The sequence below is a fragment of the Genypterus blacodes genome, unplaced genomic scaffold (genome assembly GCF_046128005.1).
Source record: "Genypterus blacodes isolate CSIRO-AG114 ecotype Tasmania unplaced genomic scaffold, CSIRO-AGI_Gbla_v1 ptg000008l_1, whole genome shotgun sequence".
Classification (NCBI taxonomy): Eukaryota; Metazoa; Chordata; class Actinopteri; order Ophidiiformes; family Ophidiidae; genus Genypterus; species Genypterus blacodes.
This window is the reverse complement of record NW_027466822.1, coordinates 854,622-876,790: the sequence shown is the minus strand read 5'-3', so window position 1 is coordinate 876,790 and position 22,169 is coordinate 854,622. Positions and strand designations below refer to the sequence as shown.

At 44.4% G+C, this 22,169-nt stretch overlaps 1 protein-coding gene across 1 annotated transcript in view; it reads right to left on the bottom strand.

Annotated features, from left to right (window-relative positions):
- kcnh3 (potassium voltage-gated channel, subfamily H (eag-related), member 3) overlaps positions 1–22,169 on the bottom strand; it is a 95,219-nt gene that overhangs the window by 5,775 nt on the left and 67,275 nt on the right. The window contains exons 4-11 of the mRNA XM_076156027.1: positions 19,180–19,319; positions 17,582–17,846; positions 15,983–16,140; positions 15,264–15,465; positions 10,927–11,292; positions 10,172–10,371; positions 9,091–9,340; positions 1,135–1,349 (exon numbers count right to left, since the gene is read on the bottom strand). Of these exons, the coding sequence (XP_076012142.1) occupies positions 1,135–1,349; positions 9,091–9,340; positions 10,172–10,371; positions 10,927–11,292; positions 15,264–15,465; positions 15,983–16,140; positions 17,582–17,846; positions 19,180–19,319 (1,796 nt within the window). The remainder of the gene's footprint in view (positions 1–1,134; positions 1,350–9,090; positions 9,341–10,171; positions 10,372–10,926; positions 11,293–15,263; positions 15,466–15,982; positions 16,141–17,581; positions 17,847–19,179; positions 19,320–22,169) is intronic.

Genomic DNA, 22,169 nt, shown 5'->3' with positions numbered 1-22,169 from the left:
CTGTGTCCTGTGGGAGATTGGGACTGATAAGAGGAAGAAGAGTGCAACTGTGTCTGCAAATATCAGTAAAGGTTTGATCAGGACAGGAACACACGTACTGGACCAGTCAGTACATATCTCTGCCACTTATTTTTAACTCTTTACTTTACTCTTAACTATTGACACTTACAATCTGTCAAGCAAAAGACAATATTGCTGTTAAAAGGAAACATTGGAGAGCTGCTGAGGTTTCTTTCATCTGGCCTGAAAGCATGAAAGCCCCTCTGATTAATTTCCTTTCTAATACTTCCAAAATTGGAGAGGTTTATCCTCCCTGTTGGGTAAAAACATTGTATCTTCAATTTTTGGGTGCATTTTCATGACTAATTCATCAATGTCCTGCAGCAGGTTTGGGCATATTAAAGTTCTATTTTGAAACCTTTGATAGCTCCAAGAAACACCCACCTCTGGTCCCCCCTCCAGTTTGCAGCACCGCTGTGCACACTGAGTGACCGCAGGCTCTTTTTTTGACGCTGCCACTCTTGACAACAACACACTCATAGACTGCAGTGGCCACACACTGACTGGCCAGCCTGGCTCGCCGTGTGCGTCTCCCCAGCTGTGTTCCAGTGTGTTACACAGTGACATCATCGTGTCACAGATTGTAAAGGACCAGTCAGAAATGAAGTGTTGTTGCAGTTCAGGACTTTGGTTTCTCCCTACATGCATTTCTGTAGGCGCCGACCTCATTTCCAAACCCCTTCCTCCGATTATCAAACACCTGAGGTAGTATTGCACTGAAACATTTACTGAACATGTGTTTGAATATATATTTATATCTGTGCAGCTACTACAGACCCTGTTTATTCTCTCTTTTGTTTGACTCTCTAAATTGCTATGCTGAAACCACTTATTGCTGTCTAACCACTGCTGATCCTCACAGGTGACAGCTGCAACACACACACACACACACACACACACACATCTGTGACCTGTAAGCAGAGGCTTGCTGGTTGTCCTTTATCAGGACGTGACAATCACTGCTGTCTGTTAATTTACAAAACTCTGCTGAATACACTTTCGCCTCACATTTCATCAGAACACTAACAGCGTTTGGAACCTTGCAGTGAAAACACGGCGGTCTGTCACACTCACATCGGCGCCGTGTCCCTCTCTCAGGTTGTACGTGAGGTCGTGCTGGATCTCGCTGATGAACTTCTGGGCGTACTCGGGATAGAGGCGGAGGACCTCTCGGAGGCCCTTGAGGCTGATGTACTGCAGGTCGCAGTAGGTCAGGGCCTTGACGTTGGCGTTAGTCTTGATCACCTGCTCCTTCGTCAAAGAGTCCGAGCCAATCAGATCTCCTTTCCCTGCGGAGAGATCAAAACTGAGTCAGATGCAAAGACAAACACTAACACACGTAAACTGCAATGTATGCGTGTGCATTGTCATTAATTATCTCCACCTGAGTGTGTTTACATGCACAATATAATCAACCAGAGTAAGTAAGACATGCTTCAAGGTAATAATCAATCAAAACTCAAAGATGATTAAAGCAGGAAGATGAAAGGAGCTGCAGCTAAAATAAACATAATTGCAGCAATCAAATATGTGTTGTGAAGCAATGATGCACACCAGGACGACGCCATGTTTGTGTCGCTGCTCTGTGGCTAATCTGGAAAACAAGCAAACGAAAGAAGAAGAAGAAGAAATAAACTTTGCATCCAGTCATGACTTCAGCAAACTGGCCTCCCGACACACAATTGCAAATAAAGGATGCAGGGAAACTGAGCTGAGCTTCAGAGCCTCACAGAGTTCAGAGAGGAGGACAGGGTAGTTTCCAGAGGTCTTTGTGCCAGGATGTGAATAGCCAAGTCTCCCATTCATTCAGACATTGTTGTTGTTGCACAGGTGGAAAAATGTGCCATATTTTCCTGTAATGTTGCTTGTGGATTTGGCGCTGTTACCTCAGATGACCCCTATGTTTCTATTTATAGAAGCAAGGTGCAAACAGACTCCACTGAAAGACCAGCAGTCATTTTTCTGTCAATGACACAGCAAGCTCATTGTTCTGTTTGCCGCTGAGCACTTAAAAATACACCAAACAAACAAGAGAACACACCAGTGAACACATCCTAGCACACAGAACTGGTTTTGTCCCTTTTGTCTTCTTCCCTGGCTGTGATTGGCCCAAATATCACAGTAGTTGTCCAGGAACAGGACCTAGATCACCTTCATCATCTTCTGCCTTCCAAAACTTTTCTTTCCTAGCTTTAAGAGAGAAGTAATAGTTGACCTCTGGTTTTGGCCAAGAAACAACATCCTGTACTGTAAGGAAAAGTCATTATAAACACATTTTTACGAGCTATCTTCCTCGGGCAACGTTCTAAGTCTTCAATTGGGGTCTCGAAGGTCAGAAGAACCCATGCTGACTTTATCAATGACTGACGTGGTTTAAAAGTATTCAATATAATGTCACAATCAACCCCCGGTGAACCCAAATAGACACACAGGTCACTTAGATAACAGACATGGTCCAGACAGCCTGATCATCTCTATAAACATTTACCTTTCCTCCTAGTTTGATATCAGGGCCATAAATGTGGCAACATTGTAAAAAAAACAAATCATACACAGAACCATAAACTGGATATTGATTTGGAAGCCACGTCTCCAATTGTTTGCTCACAGAAAAGCGTAAAATGAGCCGAGACAGAAACGATTCCACTCTGCAGGACAGCTTGAGCCTCGCAGCTGCCCTGAAGAACATGGCTGCTTCCGTCGGTGTCAAAAAGTGATTATTTTGTGGCATTCAAACACTTCACTGCTGCAATTTACTTTTTATTTGACACATAGAAAGTTGTAAAAAATTCTTTTCACCCGCAGTGTTTCGACATTTTTCGGGGCCTTAGACGTAGAATATATTTTACTCCATATTTTGCTTATGCTTGCTTTGATATATGTGAGTTTTCTAGGATTTTGCATTTCTGTCAAGTTTTTAAAATTGATTTGTTAACTAAAAAGACCTTGGCTTACTTTTAGACTCTTGATTTTGACACTTTCTGTGTAATATTCTACATTGGATGGAACACTAAGAACTTCGAGAGAGAGGGAGAGAGAGAGAGAGAGAGAGAGAGAGAGAGAGAGAGAGAGAGAGAGAGAGAGAGAGAGAGAGAGGAGGGGGGAGAGAGATAGGGAGAAAGAGAGGGAGAGAGTAAGAGAGGGAGAACAAGAGAGAGAGTGAGAGGGAGGAAGAGAGGGAGAGAGAGGGGGAATTAGAGGGAGAACAAGAGAGAGTAAGAGAGAGAGCAAGAGAGAGAGAGAGAGAGAGAGAGGGAGAGAGAGAGAGAGGAAAGGAGAGAGAATGAGAGAGGGAGTGAGAGTGACAGAAAGAGAGAGGGAGAGAACTGAAAAGTCCTTGGCTTACTTTTAGACTCTTGATTTTGACACTTTCTGTGGAATATTCTACATTGGATGGAACACTAAGAACTTCGAGAGATAGGGAGAAAGAGAGGGAGAGAGAGAGAGGGAGAACGAGAGAGAGAGTGAGAGAGAGCGAGAGAGAGGAAGAGGAAGAGAGAGGGAGGGAGAGGAAAGGAGAGAGAACGAGAGAGGGAGTGACAGTGACAGAGAGAGGGAGAGTGGGTGATTGAGTGAGTGATTGAGTGAGTGAGTGAGTGAGTGAGTGGGAGAGAGTCAGGGCGAGAGTGAGACCTTGGCACATATGGGAGAAGAGAGCAGCAGCTGAGCAGGAGCTGAATGGTTTTTAAAGTGCTTCAGAAGAACTTCTATCTGTCACATCTTCATAGTGAAAGAGACGAGAGAGAACTCAAGCTCATGAAAGAGAGTTATTATATCAATGTCAGTGATTCTAAGCCTTCAGTCTGCGCTGCCACTTCTTTGGTCTCTGCCTTTTCTCTTCTACCTGCTGTGTTCCAATCGAAGAACCAGGATGTGTTTCTGCACACTGTCGCACATTACAGTCAGGAAAATCCTCCAGGAGAAAAGTGAAAGTGAAAGTTTATACTGTTATCACCATGATCAAATCAAGACTACACACACAGATTGTTAACACACCCTCTTTCTGTCTGTGGACATTCTGAACACACTATAAATCTGATCGCTCTCCAACATGGACCGACTTAACCGTGTGCTGATTGGCCTGATTCATGAAATGTAACTTTTGTTGTCTGACATTACGAACAACACCAAGATTGATTGATTTGTATTGAGTTCTTTTCATGGCTGTTCAAATAATAATCCATGTCATGTTTGGTTAAGAGGCAAAAGTCTGAGAGGGGCAATTAAACTTGATCAAAATCACAATCACAGCCAGTAAGCACATAATGACTCTGTTTGTCTGTTTGGTACAACTCACAGACCCTCAGATAGAATCGCTGGTATACAAGAATCAGGCTCAGAACTTATCAATCCCCCTTGCGTACTCCCTATAGCTGCTCTATGCTCATGTGTTTCACCATGCGTGGATCTGAGGCTTTGCCCCCCTCTGTGTTTTACATATGGAGCAGTGTGGATCACAGTTTGAGCCGAGCTGTGAGCGCCGCATGTTCATCTCAGTTTCCCACCGATGCGGAGAGGAAGCTGGCTGAAGTCTCGCCTCTTTAGCTCCTCCCTCAGCAATGGAAGCAAACTCTGTCTCGGTTACTAAAACGTGACCACCTTGGCACCTTGGTTACTGTCTCTCTGTGGGAGAGCGCTTGTATTGTGCTTGTATTGTAAATGTGTCTGTTTCTAAATTTGTTTCCGGAAAGGACTGTTTGTTGGTTAAGGAAGATCGAATGAGGGTGTTTGGGTCTTTTACCACATCTTCAACCGTTGGATCAAAACCTCTGGACGCTGTCTCACTTCCTGCTCAGATTCTGAAGTCCAACATACTCATCACGTTCCCTTGGCTTAATGAACAACCCTCCATTCCCGAAGGACCTCATATAGGAACGTGCTTACCGGGCCTCCATGTTACCTGTCAAGAATGACTGAATTCTTGAAAACTGGTTCATTAAGTTGACAGGTTTGGCTCTTGGTTAAGGTTCAATCTCCCTCCTGAGTGACGCACGACTCCGTTTCATCCACACAACAGCATTAATAATCAAGGTGCTTTAATAATGCAAAATCTTTTCCATTATTAATACCAGCACCACACTGCACTCTCTCCTATTGATGTGTATGTGTGTGTGTGTGTGTGTGTGTCATGATCAAGATCAAATATGGGCCACAGGCTTTGGCATTTGAAGATAAATCCACTTTATCACACACACAGAGACAGATACACACACAAACACACACACAGGTACAGGCTATCAATTCAGTACTTCTTGACCTTTGGAGTCTTTTGAGACGTGAACATTTGTCTTGTCTACTCGTGACATCTTCTCCTTCTCCTTCTCATCTCTCTTTATTTCGTCCTGTCTGTCAGAATCTGCCAGACTCTCACTCTTCCCTCTCTCTCTCTCTCTCGCACACACACCACACACACATATTCACACCATCACACCTTGTAATGGCTTGTGCTGTTTGCTGGATTAGTTTCTCAGAGGCTGTGAAGCCGATCCAGAGGAAATTAGATTTCCCGTATGCAAGACAGACAGATGAAGAAACGTCTCTGAGGTGCATCACTGTTTCCGGCCACACGTTTTTAGAACTTGTTGTGTTTTTTTTCAGTGTTAGTCTGATTACTGTCTGTTAACAATCACAACTGAACCTTGGTTGATTTACTGATTTTTCTTCTGTTGCCAAGCAGCACTGCGAAACTGAAACTGCAGCAGGATTTGGCTCCTGTTTGATCCACAGCACCAAGCAGTTTCTCATAGAATAGTGGAGCACGATGACAGTAATTCCAAAGATCTGACAGAATAGAAACAGCACTGCAGATTTAACTGAGCAGCAACGGTGAGGCAGCTGTCCACTTCTTCGTCTTCGTCATTAAACCACCTGTCTGCCCAATCAGCATTACTTTTAGCATTACTTTGTTAACAGTAAGTAATGTGGGGATTGTATACCGTTTCCAACATGTCAGTTTTGCCAGCCATGGGGAAAATCCCGTCGAGGAATTCCTCTAAACGTGCTTGTCTGCAGATGTGTGCATACAATGTTTAGAGAGATAGAACAGTGTTTAAAATGGTGTAGTGATTAAAAGGGACTAAGAGTTAACCAATGTCTTCTTTTTGCTTTAGCGTCCACTGGAGTTGCTGTTCAGTCTGGGTTTCCTCTTCGTGCGTGAACTGATTTGGCTTCTTGAGTTCAAACTAGTGTGGTGGATTTAATTCAACACGGCAGCAACAGCCATCGTCTTGCCAGGACTAAACCCAATATTCCACTAATCCAAACGCTTCTCTGAGACGGTGCTTAGTCCGCCCAGAGGATCAGGACGGCGAGCATCAGTCAGTCTGCTGTACGTTCAGTCAGTGTGATTGATTTATTGACATTCAGCAATCAACCTGGGTTCCTTTCTATAATCAACACTATTATTATTATCCAAATATCACATTTTGTTGCCGTTTCATTGGAAATATTTAGAACTCTGCTGCTTTCTAAGTCACTCTGTCACGTAAGAACACACACATCCATCAGTGCCCAATGGAAGCCTGTGTGTCTGACACCACCGTGACGTTTTGATGTGACCCAGATAAAGGTGTCGTCTGTGTGATGAACGGACGGTGTGAAAGCAGACAGGGGAGCATGAAAGTCAAATGGAGCCGATGTGTGTTTAGCGACCTCGTCCGCATGTTCATCTTTCAATCTGTCCATCTATTTGTCCAAGTAAAAGAAAAGTGATTTCATGTCATTCAAACATCTGCTGTGGTGAGTATTTGACAGCGTGAGTAAAAACACATCACAGTCACTCAGCTTCCCTTTAATCTCACAGCTCCCCAGCAGCATAAGGCAGTGATTTACAGTCCTCCTGCTGGAAGAACCTGGTGTGTTTATGCGTGACTTTAGCACTTGGTGAGTAGGTGTGTGCAACTTTTACAGCCATCGCAGAGACATGGAGGGAGATGTTCATTAAAACCCAATAAAGAACAAATCCTCACATCATCTCATCATCTCAGTCTGGAAGAAGAGCGTTGGGCACATTTATGTCTCTCTCTTCATTAGTTAGCTTCATTAGTAGTAGGTTTGGTTAGGGTTAGGGTTAGGGTTACACCTCAATGACTCTCAGCTATCCCTTCAATAACCCACTGACCAGTTGTCTGACCTGCATCCTGTAGTATCTTTTACTGTTCAAAGCCGTACAAATAAAAACAATAATAGCTGAGACTCTGTGCTGTTCTCTATTCTACAGCAGAGCCAGAGTCCAGGACCGACTACCAAAATAAGGTTCCACTGTTTCTCTGATTAATGAATAAAGAAATGATGAATAAATGAAGGCGACATTTATATTTGATGTGCACAGTAAAAATGACATGTAGTGTAACATTCATTGTAGTAGCATTAGTATTTGGACCACAGCTCGTCTCTCTGCCCACATGCTGTCTGGGAATCAGAATGCTGCTCTATAGCTCTGCTGCCTTCAAAGCACACACACACACACACACACACACACACACACACACACACACACACACACACACACACACACACACACACACACACACACAAACACACACACACTGCAGATTCAGAGGAGAACAACATAGAACATATACTGCAGTACTTTTACTCCTACTCCAGTACAGTTTTGAGTTATTGTACTTGATTACTTGTTGATTATTGTTGATACTGTTGTAAACATTATGTCACACTTACACTCACCTGGACCAGCTGCAACACTAAGGTAATGTATCATGAGTATGGTGTATGAGTGGCGAGCATGACTACATACAGCCTACTTGCATCACGGTTCGCATGTGGACTGCAGACGTAAGCATTTGCGCACAAGGTGCCGGATCGTCCATAGAAATACATTTACATGCTTAAATATAGTTTTGGCACTATGTGATCACTGGCAGAGGACCACGTGTGAGTCAGCAGCCTTGTTACCTTAAAGTGGACTCAATACTGTATGTGCAGACTATTGGAGTAGAATATCAGAGCTGTTTAACGGAAGTCAACCTGTCTGTGAACGCAGCACGAGAGCAGAAGAAAGACGAGCCTCCAGCTGCCCGACATTCGTTCATTCACCTCTTTCAAGCTGTTTGCTGCCATATGTGAGGCCTGATAGCAGGACTCACTGCACCCCCATTCACACAGAGTGAGGAGGATTACCCTCTGTGTGTGTGTGTGTGTGTGATATCTTTGTCAGGCAGCACAACACAAACAGAAGCTCTGTATCTGCTCTCTCTCAGTCTCCCCTGTTGTTTGAGTGATAGAGTCCCGTCCCTCCTCTCTTTCATCCTTTGGTCTTTGCCTCCTTCCCTCCCTCCCCTCGTTTTTCGCGTTCCGTCCTCCGCTTTCGTTTCCATCTTATTTCCTTCCTCCTGCTCTCGTTTGTTTGTTCCTTCGTTCCTTCCTTCCTCATTACGTTCCTTCTTTCCTTTCAGTGAATTCAGTGGACAGGTCTGATTGAAAGTGAATTAGTTTTAACTGCATTCACCTCAATGAGAATCTCTCTCCCTCCCCCCCTCTCTCTCGCTCCCCTCCCCCTCCCTCCCTCCCTCCCTCCCTCCCTCCCTCCATAATTCATTTCATTAACAGTGTTTGAAACCACGACGAGCGCTCTGCTGAAGCACACCGACGGCTTCTTCAACTCCGCCAGCCTCCCATCATTAACTTATTAAACACACAGAGTTCCCTAGATTGTGATCATTCCGCCTCATTACTCACTTTGACAGGTGAGTGCGAGGGAGACTCTTTACACGTTTCATCCAATTCCCCTCCATAAATATACAGATACGTCTCCTCAAATAATCAGCTTTGGTCGTTACATCTATTCTAATTAGATAACCAGCGTGTAATTTCGCAATTCAGCAATTACCAAATCAAAGCCCCACTGTTCCAGCTAAAGCTATTTAACAAATCATTTTGGTTGCCCTCTCCCAAATGATGTTGATAGCAGGCGCGTGCATGAGTGAACACACTGCATAAATATGAGCCCAAATCCAGCGGTGCACACTTTTCCCACTATTTCTAACTCCTCCCGCTCCTCTCACCTACCCAGTATGGCCAGCACGGTGTTGTCTTTCAGGACCTCCATGGATCCTGAGCAGACAAAGTAGATGGCCTGCAGGGCGTCCCCCTGCCGGATGAGGAACTCTCCCGGGGCGCAGAAGGAGGTCTTGATGATGAGGGAGAGCGAGCGCAGGCAGCCCCTGCTGGCCGACTCGAACAGGGGCAACTGGAGCAGCTCCTTGTTCAGGTGCATGGCGATGTCGGCCCGCAGCTCGTCCGGGAAGTCCTTCAGGAGCTGAAGACATGAGAATGAGCGTATTAGAATGAGCGTATTCTCCAAAAAATAGGGTTTAAGTGGTGAAAATGTTCTCTCTCTCTCCCTTTCTTCTCTCTCTCTTCTGAATGCAACACATTGACCAACACGAAGCTGCGTCATATTTGAATCCCATTGTTTCCTTTTATTCTTTTCCAATCCGCACAGTCGCCTTCATCTTCTTGAGGATGTTTTCGTGTTTCTACCTTGTTGCTTGTCTGCAATCTTCCTCTCTTTTTACATTTTGCTGTATACGCTGCCAAACGCCTGACATTTATGTGCAGCATAGTTCAGAAAAATGGAGAAGTTCCACCTCATAAAACTAGAAAAATGTCAGATATTATGTCAGATACTGTGCGATCTGGCTGGAGTTGGATCAGAGCGGCGTGGTGAGACAGACTGGTGGTGAGTCGGTGCCCAGACAGGAGGTTTAAACACGTCAGCCTAACACGTAATGATGACAAATTGCCATATTTAAACCAAAACAAATGTATGGATTTCAGCTTTAAAGCAGCAAAGTGTATGATTGTGGAGCAAGGTGGAATCAACTCTCTCCTCCACCCTTCACACCTGCTGCACCATAATCACAACTCCACTCCCCCAAGACCACAAAACTCCAATTGTTGGTGATTTCTGAGCTGAAATGGTTTATCGGCAAATCAGATTCCATCAGTAGGAGGCGATACAGAGACACAATACTTCCCAGAGCATTCAGTTAATAAGTTCCTGACATGAATACACAGAAGTATCATACAGTATGTGAGTGTGTGTGTGTCCAGTGTGTGTCATGTGGCTGTCCACCTTTCTTCTCACCTCACTAACGTCTATTCCGTTATTAACAGACCAGGTAGTCTGGAAACACTCCAGCATGCGTTGCTCCAAAGCTTTGGGCAGCCTGTGGACCCGTATGAAGTCCTTCAGGTCCTTGGTGCGGGTGTGGTAGAGCGAGCGGCGCGAGTACATCCTCTGAATGATGGCCGTCACGTTTCCAAACACCACGGCATGCATGAGCGCTGACAGACAGAGGGAATAGAGAAATATTATGATTGTATTGTCTGAACAGAGACAATTAGAAACCGTAAAGACCTTCAGGGAAACCCCATAATGGTTATGGACACGAGAAGCGACGCCAATATGAGACAAACAAGAAGCCACAAAAAGCTTTGATTGCAGCTTTGAATAGCTATAAAAAACCTTTGTCTGTCTAAGTTTTAAAGTCATACAAATATTATCAATCCTTTACTTCTTATGGACAAAAAAACTTCCAAGAATCCTAAACTGCTCTAATATGAGTGTAAACACTGACTCCCACACGTTTGCATTCTTTTATGTGTTTTCTCTTTCAGCATTTAAGTGTCAGCTGATTGGAAAAGCTGGTGCATTTTAATGTGTTTGATGTATCAATGTATTGGTTTTGAATTGGTTTTGTATTGGTGTATTGGTTACTGGTGCATTACTACAACTGAACACACAGTACCACATACAGTACCACAGTTAAGAATTCTTAATATTCCGATCACAGCGTTACTAAGGCACCACACTGTCCACAGCTGCCAGGTGCTCCTCACCTCCTATGAGCATGGTGCAGATGGAGAAGATCTTCTCTGAGTCGGTGTTGGCTGAGACGTTCCCAAACCCCACACTGGTCAGACTGCTCAGAGCGAAGTAGAGCGACGTCACGTAGCTGCTACGCACCGACGGCCCCCCGCCCAGCATCCCGGGCCCCCCGCCCGCCCCTGACACGCTCCCGTTATACTGGCTGGAGTTCCACGAGCTCTGGCCTCCCGCGTCTGACCCCGACACGTTCCACTGGCTGCTATTGGCCGGCAGACTGCTGACTGTAGCTGTGGGGAGCGAATCGGGGACCAGCGTTGTCATCAGCGGGGGTAAGAAGTACGGGGTCCCCAGACGCTTGGCCAGTTCATGGAGCCAACCTGGGGAGGGGGAGGTAGTGAGAGAGAGAGAGAGAGAGAGAGAGAGAGAGAGAGAGAGAGAGAGAGAGAGAGAGAGAGAGAGAGAGAGAGAGAGAGAGACTTTGGTCATTCTGAGCCTGGTCAAGCATATTCCAAAGTTCTCATTCAGTGTTTGGTCAAGGAAGAGAAAGCAGAGGGGAAGGAAGAAAGGATGATGGAACTATGCAAACAAGGAAAGGAGGTAGGAAGGATAAATTAGTCAAATACTGTGTCAACAAGCGGCTCAGTAAAACCGACAACACGATCAGGCACAGGACGGTAGAAAGAGAAGGAGTTTGAATAATACATCATTGAGTCATTGATCTTCAGAATGATACACTTCAAGCAAGAAACATTGGTCTGCTCTGTGTGTGTGTGTCTGTGTGTGTGTGGGTGTGCGTGCGCGTGTTCTCAGACAACGTGCCAGCATAAGCAATCATAAGTGTCAGTTGAGCTGTGTGCAGAGCCGCAGCCATGCAGATAAACCAACAACATTAGGGGATTTAACACCTGAGTAGTTTCCTAATTACCCTGTCATTAACACACAATAACCTTTGCCATCCTGAGGAAATGTGGACCTCCGTGTGTGTGTTTGTGTGTGCTTTTCCTTGTCGCAGCATGGAGAGGAGGTCTGTGCGATGATGAAGAGCTACAGTGTGTCAAGATTTTTAATATGCCTGAATATTCTTTCCATTGAAACTTCACAATAATTTGACCAAAGTATCTCTCTCTGTCTTGCAATGTAAAGAAATCATTTGAAACTCTCGTATCCAGATCAGACCATAAGACGGGGGAACATGGAAAAGTAACATTTAGTATCCAAAGTTTGTTCCGTACCCAGTTTGCTGTGCTGGGCCCTGAACTCATCGTTTCATTTCACATCACACTTACATAAAGACAGCTATTTTTCACTTTTTACTAAAAAGTCCCTTGGAGAAATACTGCCCTGATAATAGCTGCATAACACAGCCCAGACACTGAGAGAGTTGAATTCTTTATCTGGACCCACTGGCCTCCTGCGTGCTGCTCCGCTGACGGCCTTGGCAAAGGAAAGTAGAAACATTTTTGTCTATAATTTACTCTCGATGTGGCAAGAACACTTTTTTATTTATTATTTTATTGTTAAATTCTCTTACACAAAGTCCTAATCCAACAAAACTACTACCTTGTCCTGATCAGGTCGCCATGGTATCTCAGTAGAAAATGAGACGCAATCATCAGTTTAACATTTTCTATTAAGGAGATATTAAGAATTAAGATGATGTCAGCTTCTCCCTAAGGGTCAGAGCCCTGTCTTAAGACAACTGGAATGTGGGAGACGATAGACTTATGGCCAATAGAAGAGGCCACAATCTATACCTTTCTTCCTGATTTTCTCCTCTTCTGTGTCATTTCTAAACATTTCAATTTTTGACCTTCATCCTCTCCTTCCTCCTTCTCTTCACTTCATTCCCCTCCCAATTATCTCCTTTCTCCTGGCCGCCTCTCTTCCCCCCTCGGCCTCCTTATTCTGACGCTGCTCATCCCTCATTTACACCTCTGCTCTTCTCCGTTAGTTACTCCTTGCTTTACTCCTCTCACTCCGATTCCGTCTGATAGCCTCATGTTTTTTCTCCAGTGTGGAAAATGTCGATTGCAGCTCTCCTTTTAACGAGAGCTTCAGATTGTATGTGTGTGTGTGTGTGTGTGCACGCGTGTGAGGGACCATAGGGGAGCCAGCCTTGACTTATTCATAACACATACACAAACACATAAGTATTCGCTATGTGATTGACACACTATATACACTCTATGTATATGCTAATGTCAGAGCTCTGTGTGTCCCCCTGGTCTCTCTCTCTCTCTCTCTCTACCAGTGGTGAGGAAACACCACCACCAACATCCCGGCTGGGGAGATAAGAAGAAGAAGATAAGATGGACTTTTCCTCTTGTTATCTTGAATTTAAATGCATAGAAAAGCTCTGTCCTGTCATAGTGAGAGATCTTGTTCAGGCTTTGAAATTAGCATCTTAACCTGACACATTGATAATTCCATCCTGATCATTATCTGACTGGAACATCACAGGATATACGTGTTTAATTCTTTCATTAAGATTTGTTTGGAGACCCAGACAGTATTTGTTCCAGACGCATCAGCATATTTGTTCCTCCTCTGTCTGTCTCTCTGCTTTGTCCTCCTCTGTCCCGGCCTTGGAGATCAAGGATCTCCCTTGATCAAGGATCACGTGTTGCTTCTATTTACATGTACTGAGTCTCCTGATATATTTATTTATATATGCTCTGTGTGTCTCTCTGTGTCGCCCGCTCTCTCTCTGCCACTCTCTTTCTCTCTGTGTCGCTCTCTCTCTCTCTAATTCATATCGAGCACATCTCTATGGTGTCTAACTGGATCACATCTCCTCTTCACTCAGCATGTTTACTTGCGCTCAACACTCCCAAGTCTTGCCCCCATTGCAATTAAAAGGCAAAAATGCAATTAAGTTGTTGTTGCTGTACATGCACAGAACCAACAATCTGCCACATATGCAAAGGAAGCTTTCATTTTTTACCAGTTTCAATCGGTTTATTTAAGGTAACTTAAGGTTAACAGCATTCCCTTATCTCAGCACAGAAAGTGTATATACACCTAGTGACTGTGTGACACGTCAAGCAGCATGCAGTGACGCTAACACACTGCTGTGTTTCAATCAAGAGCCCATATCAGAAACATCACACGCTGGTTTCAGTCCGTCCCCGCGGTCAAGCTGCTTATTGAAGTGACGATCTGCGACGCGCTTCTACCACCTTTGCTGACGGAGAGAGACCGAGGGCCAGATGTGCCGAGGCCTTTGAGCTGGTTTGAGACGTAGATATGACGCATGCCGCTCTTAAAACGTGCCTGTTATGGAATCTCAGTTTGCACGTCAGCGCCGTGAGTCATTGCCAGGCGCTCTTCTCTCCTGCATGCCTATGTATTAAAGGGAGGATCGCACAGATAACAGGCGAGGATGCTATAAGAGCTGTTATTACGTATTCCACTGAATTGACTAAAGTGGCAGCTCGTGGACGTCAATTCTGCCTCAAAAGAACGGAAATAGCGATGGAGTATATCCTGTTGCATGGATTTGATGAGTAATACACACCCAAATTTGTTTTCAGTTGGTGAAGTTGAATTCTTTCCCTGCAAAATGTTTTGACATATTCTACTTCATTGATTAGTATTTGCATTTCAATATCACTGTTGAACAAATTCCATCATTCAACTCTGTTTCAACTCTCATTCACACGCCAAATGGGATTTATAGTTATAGGCCCATTTGCTGATTGCTCTCATGTATGTACATCTGGGCCCGAGTGTTCAAATACTCTGCCAACACAGGAGAGTAAGCAGTCGACATCTCACCAATATCAATACAGGCGACGCAAGCTCAGCTGTGTGTGTGTTCATATGCGCTGCAGAGGTTTGACCAGCTGTCAGACATACAGTGTATTTGCAGTTCCTGTGTGGTAAATTCTTCCACTGTTTGTTAGTTGTCTCAAATGTGAAAGGGAGAGATGGTGCTCAGATCAATGCAGCTAAAGTCTTGTGTTGAGTTTCTGTGATCGGTTAAAGATTCATTTGATCTGTGGTTGTGTTGTTAACATGTTGTGTGTCAGATTTCATGGCATTAGTCTGAGTAAACTGTTTTTACTGAGCAGCAGGATCCTGGTTGGCTCACAACAGCAGCTCCTCTATTTTATATGAGGAGAATTGTTCACTGGTGACGTGTGTGTGTGTGTGAGTGTGTGTTCATTCCGGATTCCTTCAACCATTGGATTTCATTTATTCTTTATGTATAAAGCCCAGTGTTTTTGCATTTGTTGTGGTAATAGCATGGTCACAGTAACATGTGGGTGACTTATGGGTGCCCCATAAAAAGCTGGGACACCTACATCCAGTCAGTTCATACAGTATACATCATAGTAATACTGACCTATATCCCATGAGCCTGGGCTTTCGATCTCCTTGCGGCCGATGAAGTACCAGACACAGGCCATCCAGTGAGCCAGCAGGGCGAACATGGACATAAGCAGAGTCAGGACCACAGCGCTGTACTGGGAGTAACGCTCCAGCTTCTGCAGCAGCCGCAGTAACCGAAGCAGCCTGACCGTCTTCAGCAGATGCACCCCAAAGTACTGTGCAGAGAGATAAACACAACATCCATCAGTGAGCATCATATGGCGCGTGTGAAGATGTACAGTAAATCGTTGTCATGTTGCCATCCAAGGCCTTAAACGCTTTCTTTCCTTATTAGCCATCCGTAACTTTGTTAGTTGGCAATATGACGGGTATTTAATTTTGGATCATCGTCGTATCTCCATATCTAAATGAATCTTAATCTCCACTGTTCATCTTTCAGCTTTCTGAGCACTGAAATCCAAATAAATAAGAGCCGCAGCAGCACAAACCCTCACATCAGCTCGGCTCTGCACCGTTTGTTTGTCTAATGAACAGAAGTTTGGCTCAAATGTGGAATCTCATAAATCCAGAAGGGAGTTTATAAAACGATGCATTCATTTTCCGTCTCCTGGCTCATTGCCACCATTCTGCCAGTGTGCTAAATGAATGCAGGGAGAGTAAACACACATCTGTAACGCACATTCTTAATGCACATATACATACACTCAACAATGTACACGGAAGGAGACTCACCACACTGACGTTGAACGCATAAAGCAGGTCAAAGGGCAAGGCGGCGATGAGGTCGACAAAGAGCCAGGTGGTGACGTAGTGAATGCAGATGGAGCGGGCGTCGTACACTACCTGACCCGACGTGCTCACAAAGGTGGTTCGAAAGTTCAGCACAATGTCTGCAGAGGACGACAGTGAAAGCACAAACAACACAAACATGTAAAGGACTGGACCGTTTTCAATTATTATTATATGTGTACTGTTTATGCTCTGACTCTGTGTCTTACTGTAAGAGAGATAAGAAGGAGACATTAGAATCTGTTGGTTTCTAGGCAACATGCTGCTTCTCACCTTCATCTTCAGCCGACTTTATGATGCATTACAACCACCAACCTCTTTACGGTGTTAGTGTGGGGTCATGTTGCTGAATAATCAACATGTATTTTTAATTACGTGCATTAACTTTCGTTGTAAATGGAGTAGTTGATTATAATCAATTAGTCATGACAGCCTTCCATGATGTATAGCACGTGTCAAACCAAGTGCCAGAGGCAGCCGGGACGCCGCAGGTTCTAAGCCTCTCTGCCTTCTTTGGAGCTGGTTTGATACCTCACGTAATCAATAAGTGCAGTTTGGATCTGGATTTGGACAGTAATCTCATAGTATAAAATATCTGTTTGGACGAGGTCACATAAATGTAAGAGATGCTGAAATAATGCTGATTCAGCAGTATGCAAACTATTTTGATTGATCCTAACAGCTGTAGCAATAGACTGCCAAGACTCTGGTGTGTGCATAGTTCAGGCCCGTATATTTTGTGGGCACATTTCATTTAGGCTTGAGCCATGTGGTCTAATGAGGGCCGTCATAGTGTATTTATTGATCACTTAAAAAGAAATCGAAACGCGTCTTGACTCATTCAAGGACGTGATCATGAACTATATCAAGGTAAATCGATTTACACACAAGTATTCCTCAAGTTGAGCACTGTCAATAGAAATCTATCCAGAATCTCAAACCCATCATTCGCCTTGGAAAGGAGCCTATTTCACAGAGGATTACAACTCCAGTGGAAGCATTTGATTGATGAAGAGCAGCGTTTTAACAGAAATGATCAGTCTGTGGAAGCTGGAGATGGCCCACCACTGTGGGCTGCTGGAGTGTATTGATAAACAGACGGGCCTATTAGCACTAACAAATGGGCTTTCGACTGACAGGAGTCAGACATTTAACTGCGGGTGGCTTGTTTCATTTCATTGCTGAAGTTTATTAATGAAGGGTTCACATTCGCTCCATTCCATTAAGAGAAATTGTCAATTAAACAGCTATCACACCAGTTTCCTACCGTTACACGGGCAAGACTGGGAACACCCAGTCTGAGCCTGTTGTTAAGTAGGAAATGAGTTCAGATTGAGGTGTAATGGTCTGAGCTTAACGATCCATGTCACTGCTACGTCTGCAGCATTAAAAACTTCAGAGCAACTTTTGCGTCGAGGCTGTCAGATACACGCTTTTGCTGGACAAGAGACAAACAATTGAAGGGTTAAATGTGTTCTGAGGTGTACGTGAGTGAGTGTGTGTGTGCGAGTGTGTGTGTGTGGTGAAAACACACTCCCTCACCTAACATAAAGAGGATCTCTACCAGGATGTCACTGACGCTGGGCGGGCTGCGCGGGATCGTACTGCTGCTGCTGCCTTCGTCCCGACCCCCCACCACTGTGAAACAAACGTTATAGGGCACAGTGACGGCCACGTAGAAGGTCGCCAGCAGGATCAACCAATCCCAGCCTGCTTTGAAGGTGCCGTAGTGAAGCAGGATGAAGCGGGACTTCTGAATGGCAGCGACCTTGTATTCCGGGATTGGAGGTTTCTCCCCAAACATGTTCTGGTTTGGACAACAGGGATACAGATGTCAATGTCACTCATTTTGCCTTGACACACTCTCTCGTTCTCTCTCACTCTCCCTCTCTCTCTCTCCCCCTCTCACACACACACTTTTGGCAGGTTACAAACTCATTTTGTTCAAACCCACACCGAGGTAGTAACCGTGTCGGGCTGAATCACAGTGTGTATAAAAGCTGATGTGTATAACATTTACAACCGTCGGTTTGATTTAGCAGCAGAGCCGTAACAGCAGTGTCTCATCTATTTAAAGCCACAATCTGTAAACCAAATGTGAGAAAACCGTTTCCCCCCATTTCTAAACCTGCTCTGCTGATCTCTCTTTCATGACAAAGACTAATACGGAGGGATGGAGAGATGAACTTTGGGCGGAATTAGTCTGTGACTGAAGTTGCTGTGCCTGTTTGTTGTTTGTTGTTTGAGTGGGTGGGAGTCATTTTCCATGATGGAGCATATTTTAGCTTTGTGCATCTCAGTCACCGCCACAGCAGCCTAGCATTCTTTATTAACTTGTTGATACTGTTATAAATCACATCCCCTCTTTCCCCCAGCACACTGCAGCAGAGAGGACGACAGTGGCTGCTTACAGTCAAACAACAGGTCTGCTAAGAATTACTAGGATATTAATATAGAATCTGTTTTTGTTGTGATTAAAGGAGAAATAGAAGAATCAGAAAATATTATCAGCTGCTTTTTTGTGGGTCAGATTCTTCTTCAAAGGTACCAAACCAAACACAATGGAAAGGCCAGGTTAGTTAGTGCTATATATGAATCTGACAGACTCAAATAACTGTGCATGTGTGTGTATTGCAGTACTGTAAAAGATTTTTAAACTGCACAGGTCTGCACGCTTGTTTCCTCGCTGAGATCAGCGAAATGCTAATCTCTCTCTCTGTCACCCCACGGACCAACAGATGCGAGCTTCCTCCTGACGACCTTCACTCTGTGTGCGACCGTACCGCAGTGGACCAATGATGCACATACAAATACACACCCTGTACTTGCTGCGTGCCTCTGCAGACATGAGGCAGTAGCTTTGCTCTTTTGTAACCTCAGTGTGCAGTGATTTTCCTCTGCATGCATGATGAGGCCAGATTCGTGTGTTGCATCTTGCTTTCACTGTTTCTCATTAGCGCTACTGTCCGGATTCCCCTCAGGTCCTGTAATGATCTTGTGGAAGTTTGATCACTATATTCTGTGTGTGTGTGTGTGTGTAAGCATCATGTTTAGTATGCAACAATCTGCTAATATATGTAAACTGATCTGAGACTCACATTCATTTAGATAAAGAAAGGACAGAAAACAGAGGGACTTACATTGTTGAGCTTGAGCTTGCTCTTGTCTTGTTTCTGTAGATGTCCTGACAGGTGATACAGAACAGCTCTGCTGCGCCGCCGGTTGGCATTGAAACCAGGAGGGCGAGTGACCTGATGAACCTCGAGACCCGTCTCCTCATCTGGGGAGGAGATGGACACATGATGGACGCCAACCCACACCACAGAAGGTCTGTCAGTGATCTGAGCTGCTGCCAATATTACTCAAAACTGCTCTTTCCTTGCTCTTCTACACACACGCAGGTCATCTTGTTTGGAACAACACCTGCTAGACACATCAGGGCTCTCGGCTTTGTGAAAATGTCAGTTACAGTTATTGGAGTAAAATATTGCATCACAATTTGCTGACCTCTATCTTAACTCAGTGCTGTCTGCAACGGACCTGCTGTCATGTTGAGACCGAGCTCGTCTGAAAGCGTCTGGGTTCTCACCTACTGTAGGGTTCTTACCTACTTTGCACAACCAGCAAAGAGGGACATTGTGCAAGTATAGCCTGTTTACTTCAATGGACATTTGGACATCTGGACATCACAACCAACTGCTCCAACGTCCCCGCAAACAGAACCTACGCAATGTGAGAACTTCTTCCTCTCAGTCCTAATCCGGCTGTGGAAAGAATCCTTGTTGATGATCTTGACTGGAGCCGTCCCCAAGCTTGGACTAATGAGGTACAATGTCTTGCATCATCATCATCCTACTATATTGTAATTCAGATACCGGATATATCTTTGTTTTACAGTTTGTAAAGGAACAATAGGGCCTATATAAGGAATAATGACTTCCAATTCTCCATTTGGGTAATTTGATCCTAATTGGAATTTACAGAAAGAGATCATTTGACTGTATGCTTACATAACAGAAACAATACTAATGACTTGTGCTCTCTTAGCATTTAATTCACATCATACAATCACTTGTGTAATCTAATGTGAAATAAGATCAGGTAAGGTAATCGTCACAGAGGATAGAGGACTTGACTAAAGCACAAACACATCTATTGATTTGACAAAAGCCTCAGAGGCTTGAGGGAGTTGTTTTCTCTTATGAAATCACCCAGACAGAGGATCCATTTCCACTTTACATTTCCTATTATGTTTCTTCCTGTCTGCCCATAATATAATGTCATGCTGGCATATACCCACCCCTTAACTGAATTCATTTTCATTTTCAGTCGGCAAATTTGATTTGGTCACCATGACCAGGATGGATTTCAAATGGTTCAGACAGAGTGAATGGTCTCTCTCTCTCTCTCTCTCTCTCTCTCTCTCTCTCTCTCTCTCTCTCTCTCTCTCTCTCTCTCTCTCTCTCTCGTTCATTGGTCCAACAGTACAGAAGAAGAGTATTTTCATTCCGAGAGCACAGTGAAACAGCAGAGCGTCTCTTCTGACAGTGCTGTGCAGGGCTGGTCTACGCGTTGAAAGCATTTTTACTCAGCAAGCTTCCCCGCCAGATACACAAGAGCAAAGAGAAAAGTTTGCCTGGTGAATTTCCTCATCCAATAACAGCCTAAGTTTTACCAATGAGGAAAAGGTGCCAGAGCCAGAGGGCAGGTTGAAGGCCTGATGGGTGGTGGTGCAATAACTCCAGGTGGATTATTGTATTCTTCAAACACTCACTTTTTTCATTGATATGTTCTGAGCGTGTTATCCTGGCCCACCAGTCTATGGCCCTTAACCTCCTGTGGACAATTTATGTGGTTTGATTGGATGATAAATTGCCCATCTAAGGAACTGAAAGCCACATCTGTCCATCTAATCATGAATACGTGATTTCTGAGCCTTCACTTGGTTACAACTGGATACTGAACTGAAAATGGCTCCATATGTAGTCTGAAAATGTCATTTGGTCAGACCATTCACAAGTGCATATGGTGCGTCTGAGTGGACAGCCTGGCCTGCTCAAAGTGCCCAGGCTTCATTTAGGCCCATGTGATTCATAAAATGGAGCTGGATTAAGTGTAAACCTCTCAGGGTCTCTGCACGTGGCTGTGAGTGGTTGTGTGTTTATGTATTTGAGGCTCCTTTGCGACTGATTCATTAAAGAAATCCGTTCCTCCAGCACAGACTGTACGTATGCGCTCCTTCCCTCTTCCGCCCCCGTTCCATTTTGTGTTTTGAACAAGCTAAGTGCAAATTATGAGTCATTCAACCGGCTGTCAGATAATCACAATGAACATCAGAAGCAGGTAAAAGTACAATGCAGAGGCCCTTTCAGTCAAACCCTCTATAACCTGTATATTCATGTTCCATCACTCTTTTCTTTGATTTGCTACTTTAGTCCCACATTTGGAAATCATTCATCTAGTTGAAGGCTGGGTTAAACTGTATTTGCTGCATCTTGCGATTGTCAAAGTCTGACCCATCTTTTCCTTCCCTGTTGCGAGAATGTAAGCAAAGAGAGTGCTGCTCCCAAATGAATGCAGGCGCATATATACTTCCAACTAACAGTAATGCAGCCATGTTTGGAGCTGGGGAGGCTGTAAAGATCACTGATACTCACCCTGACCCTCGCTGTGACAAGACACCACCTGACCCTGTTACTGTTCTTGCTTGCACATGTTCAATCTCCCTCTCTTACTCTTCATCTCCATTCCCTCTGTTCTGGGTTGTTTTCTTCCTCTAGCCCTTGTAGTTTGCAGTTTATCTCATGCCAATTTAGGCAGCTTGCGTATAAAAATCTAATGCGGTGTGTAGAAACACAGCCAGGAGCTTCAGGTTGGAATTATTTCTGCATGTGCTGAGATATGCAGTCCGATGAAAGCGCCTGGGCAAGTGGGGGGAAAGTGGTTAAGTGATTTCAAGCTGGTGCTCAACAGCGCGTCTCTGAGAGCCAATCTAAATGAAATCTAACATTTCAAACACTTCATTTTCTAAGTGTCTGGCAGGGGTAAAAAAAAACTAAACAAAACAAAACCTCTGCTCAGTGCTGGAAACTCTAATTCTAAAACTGAAAAGTGAACAAACTTTTAAGGC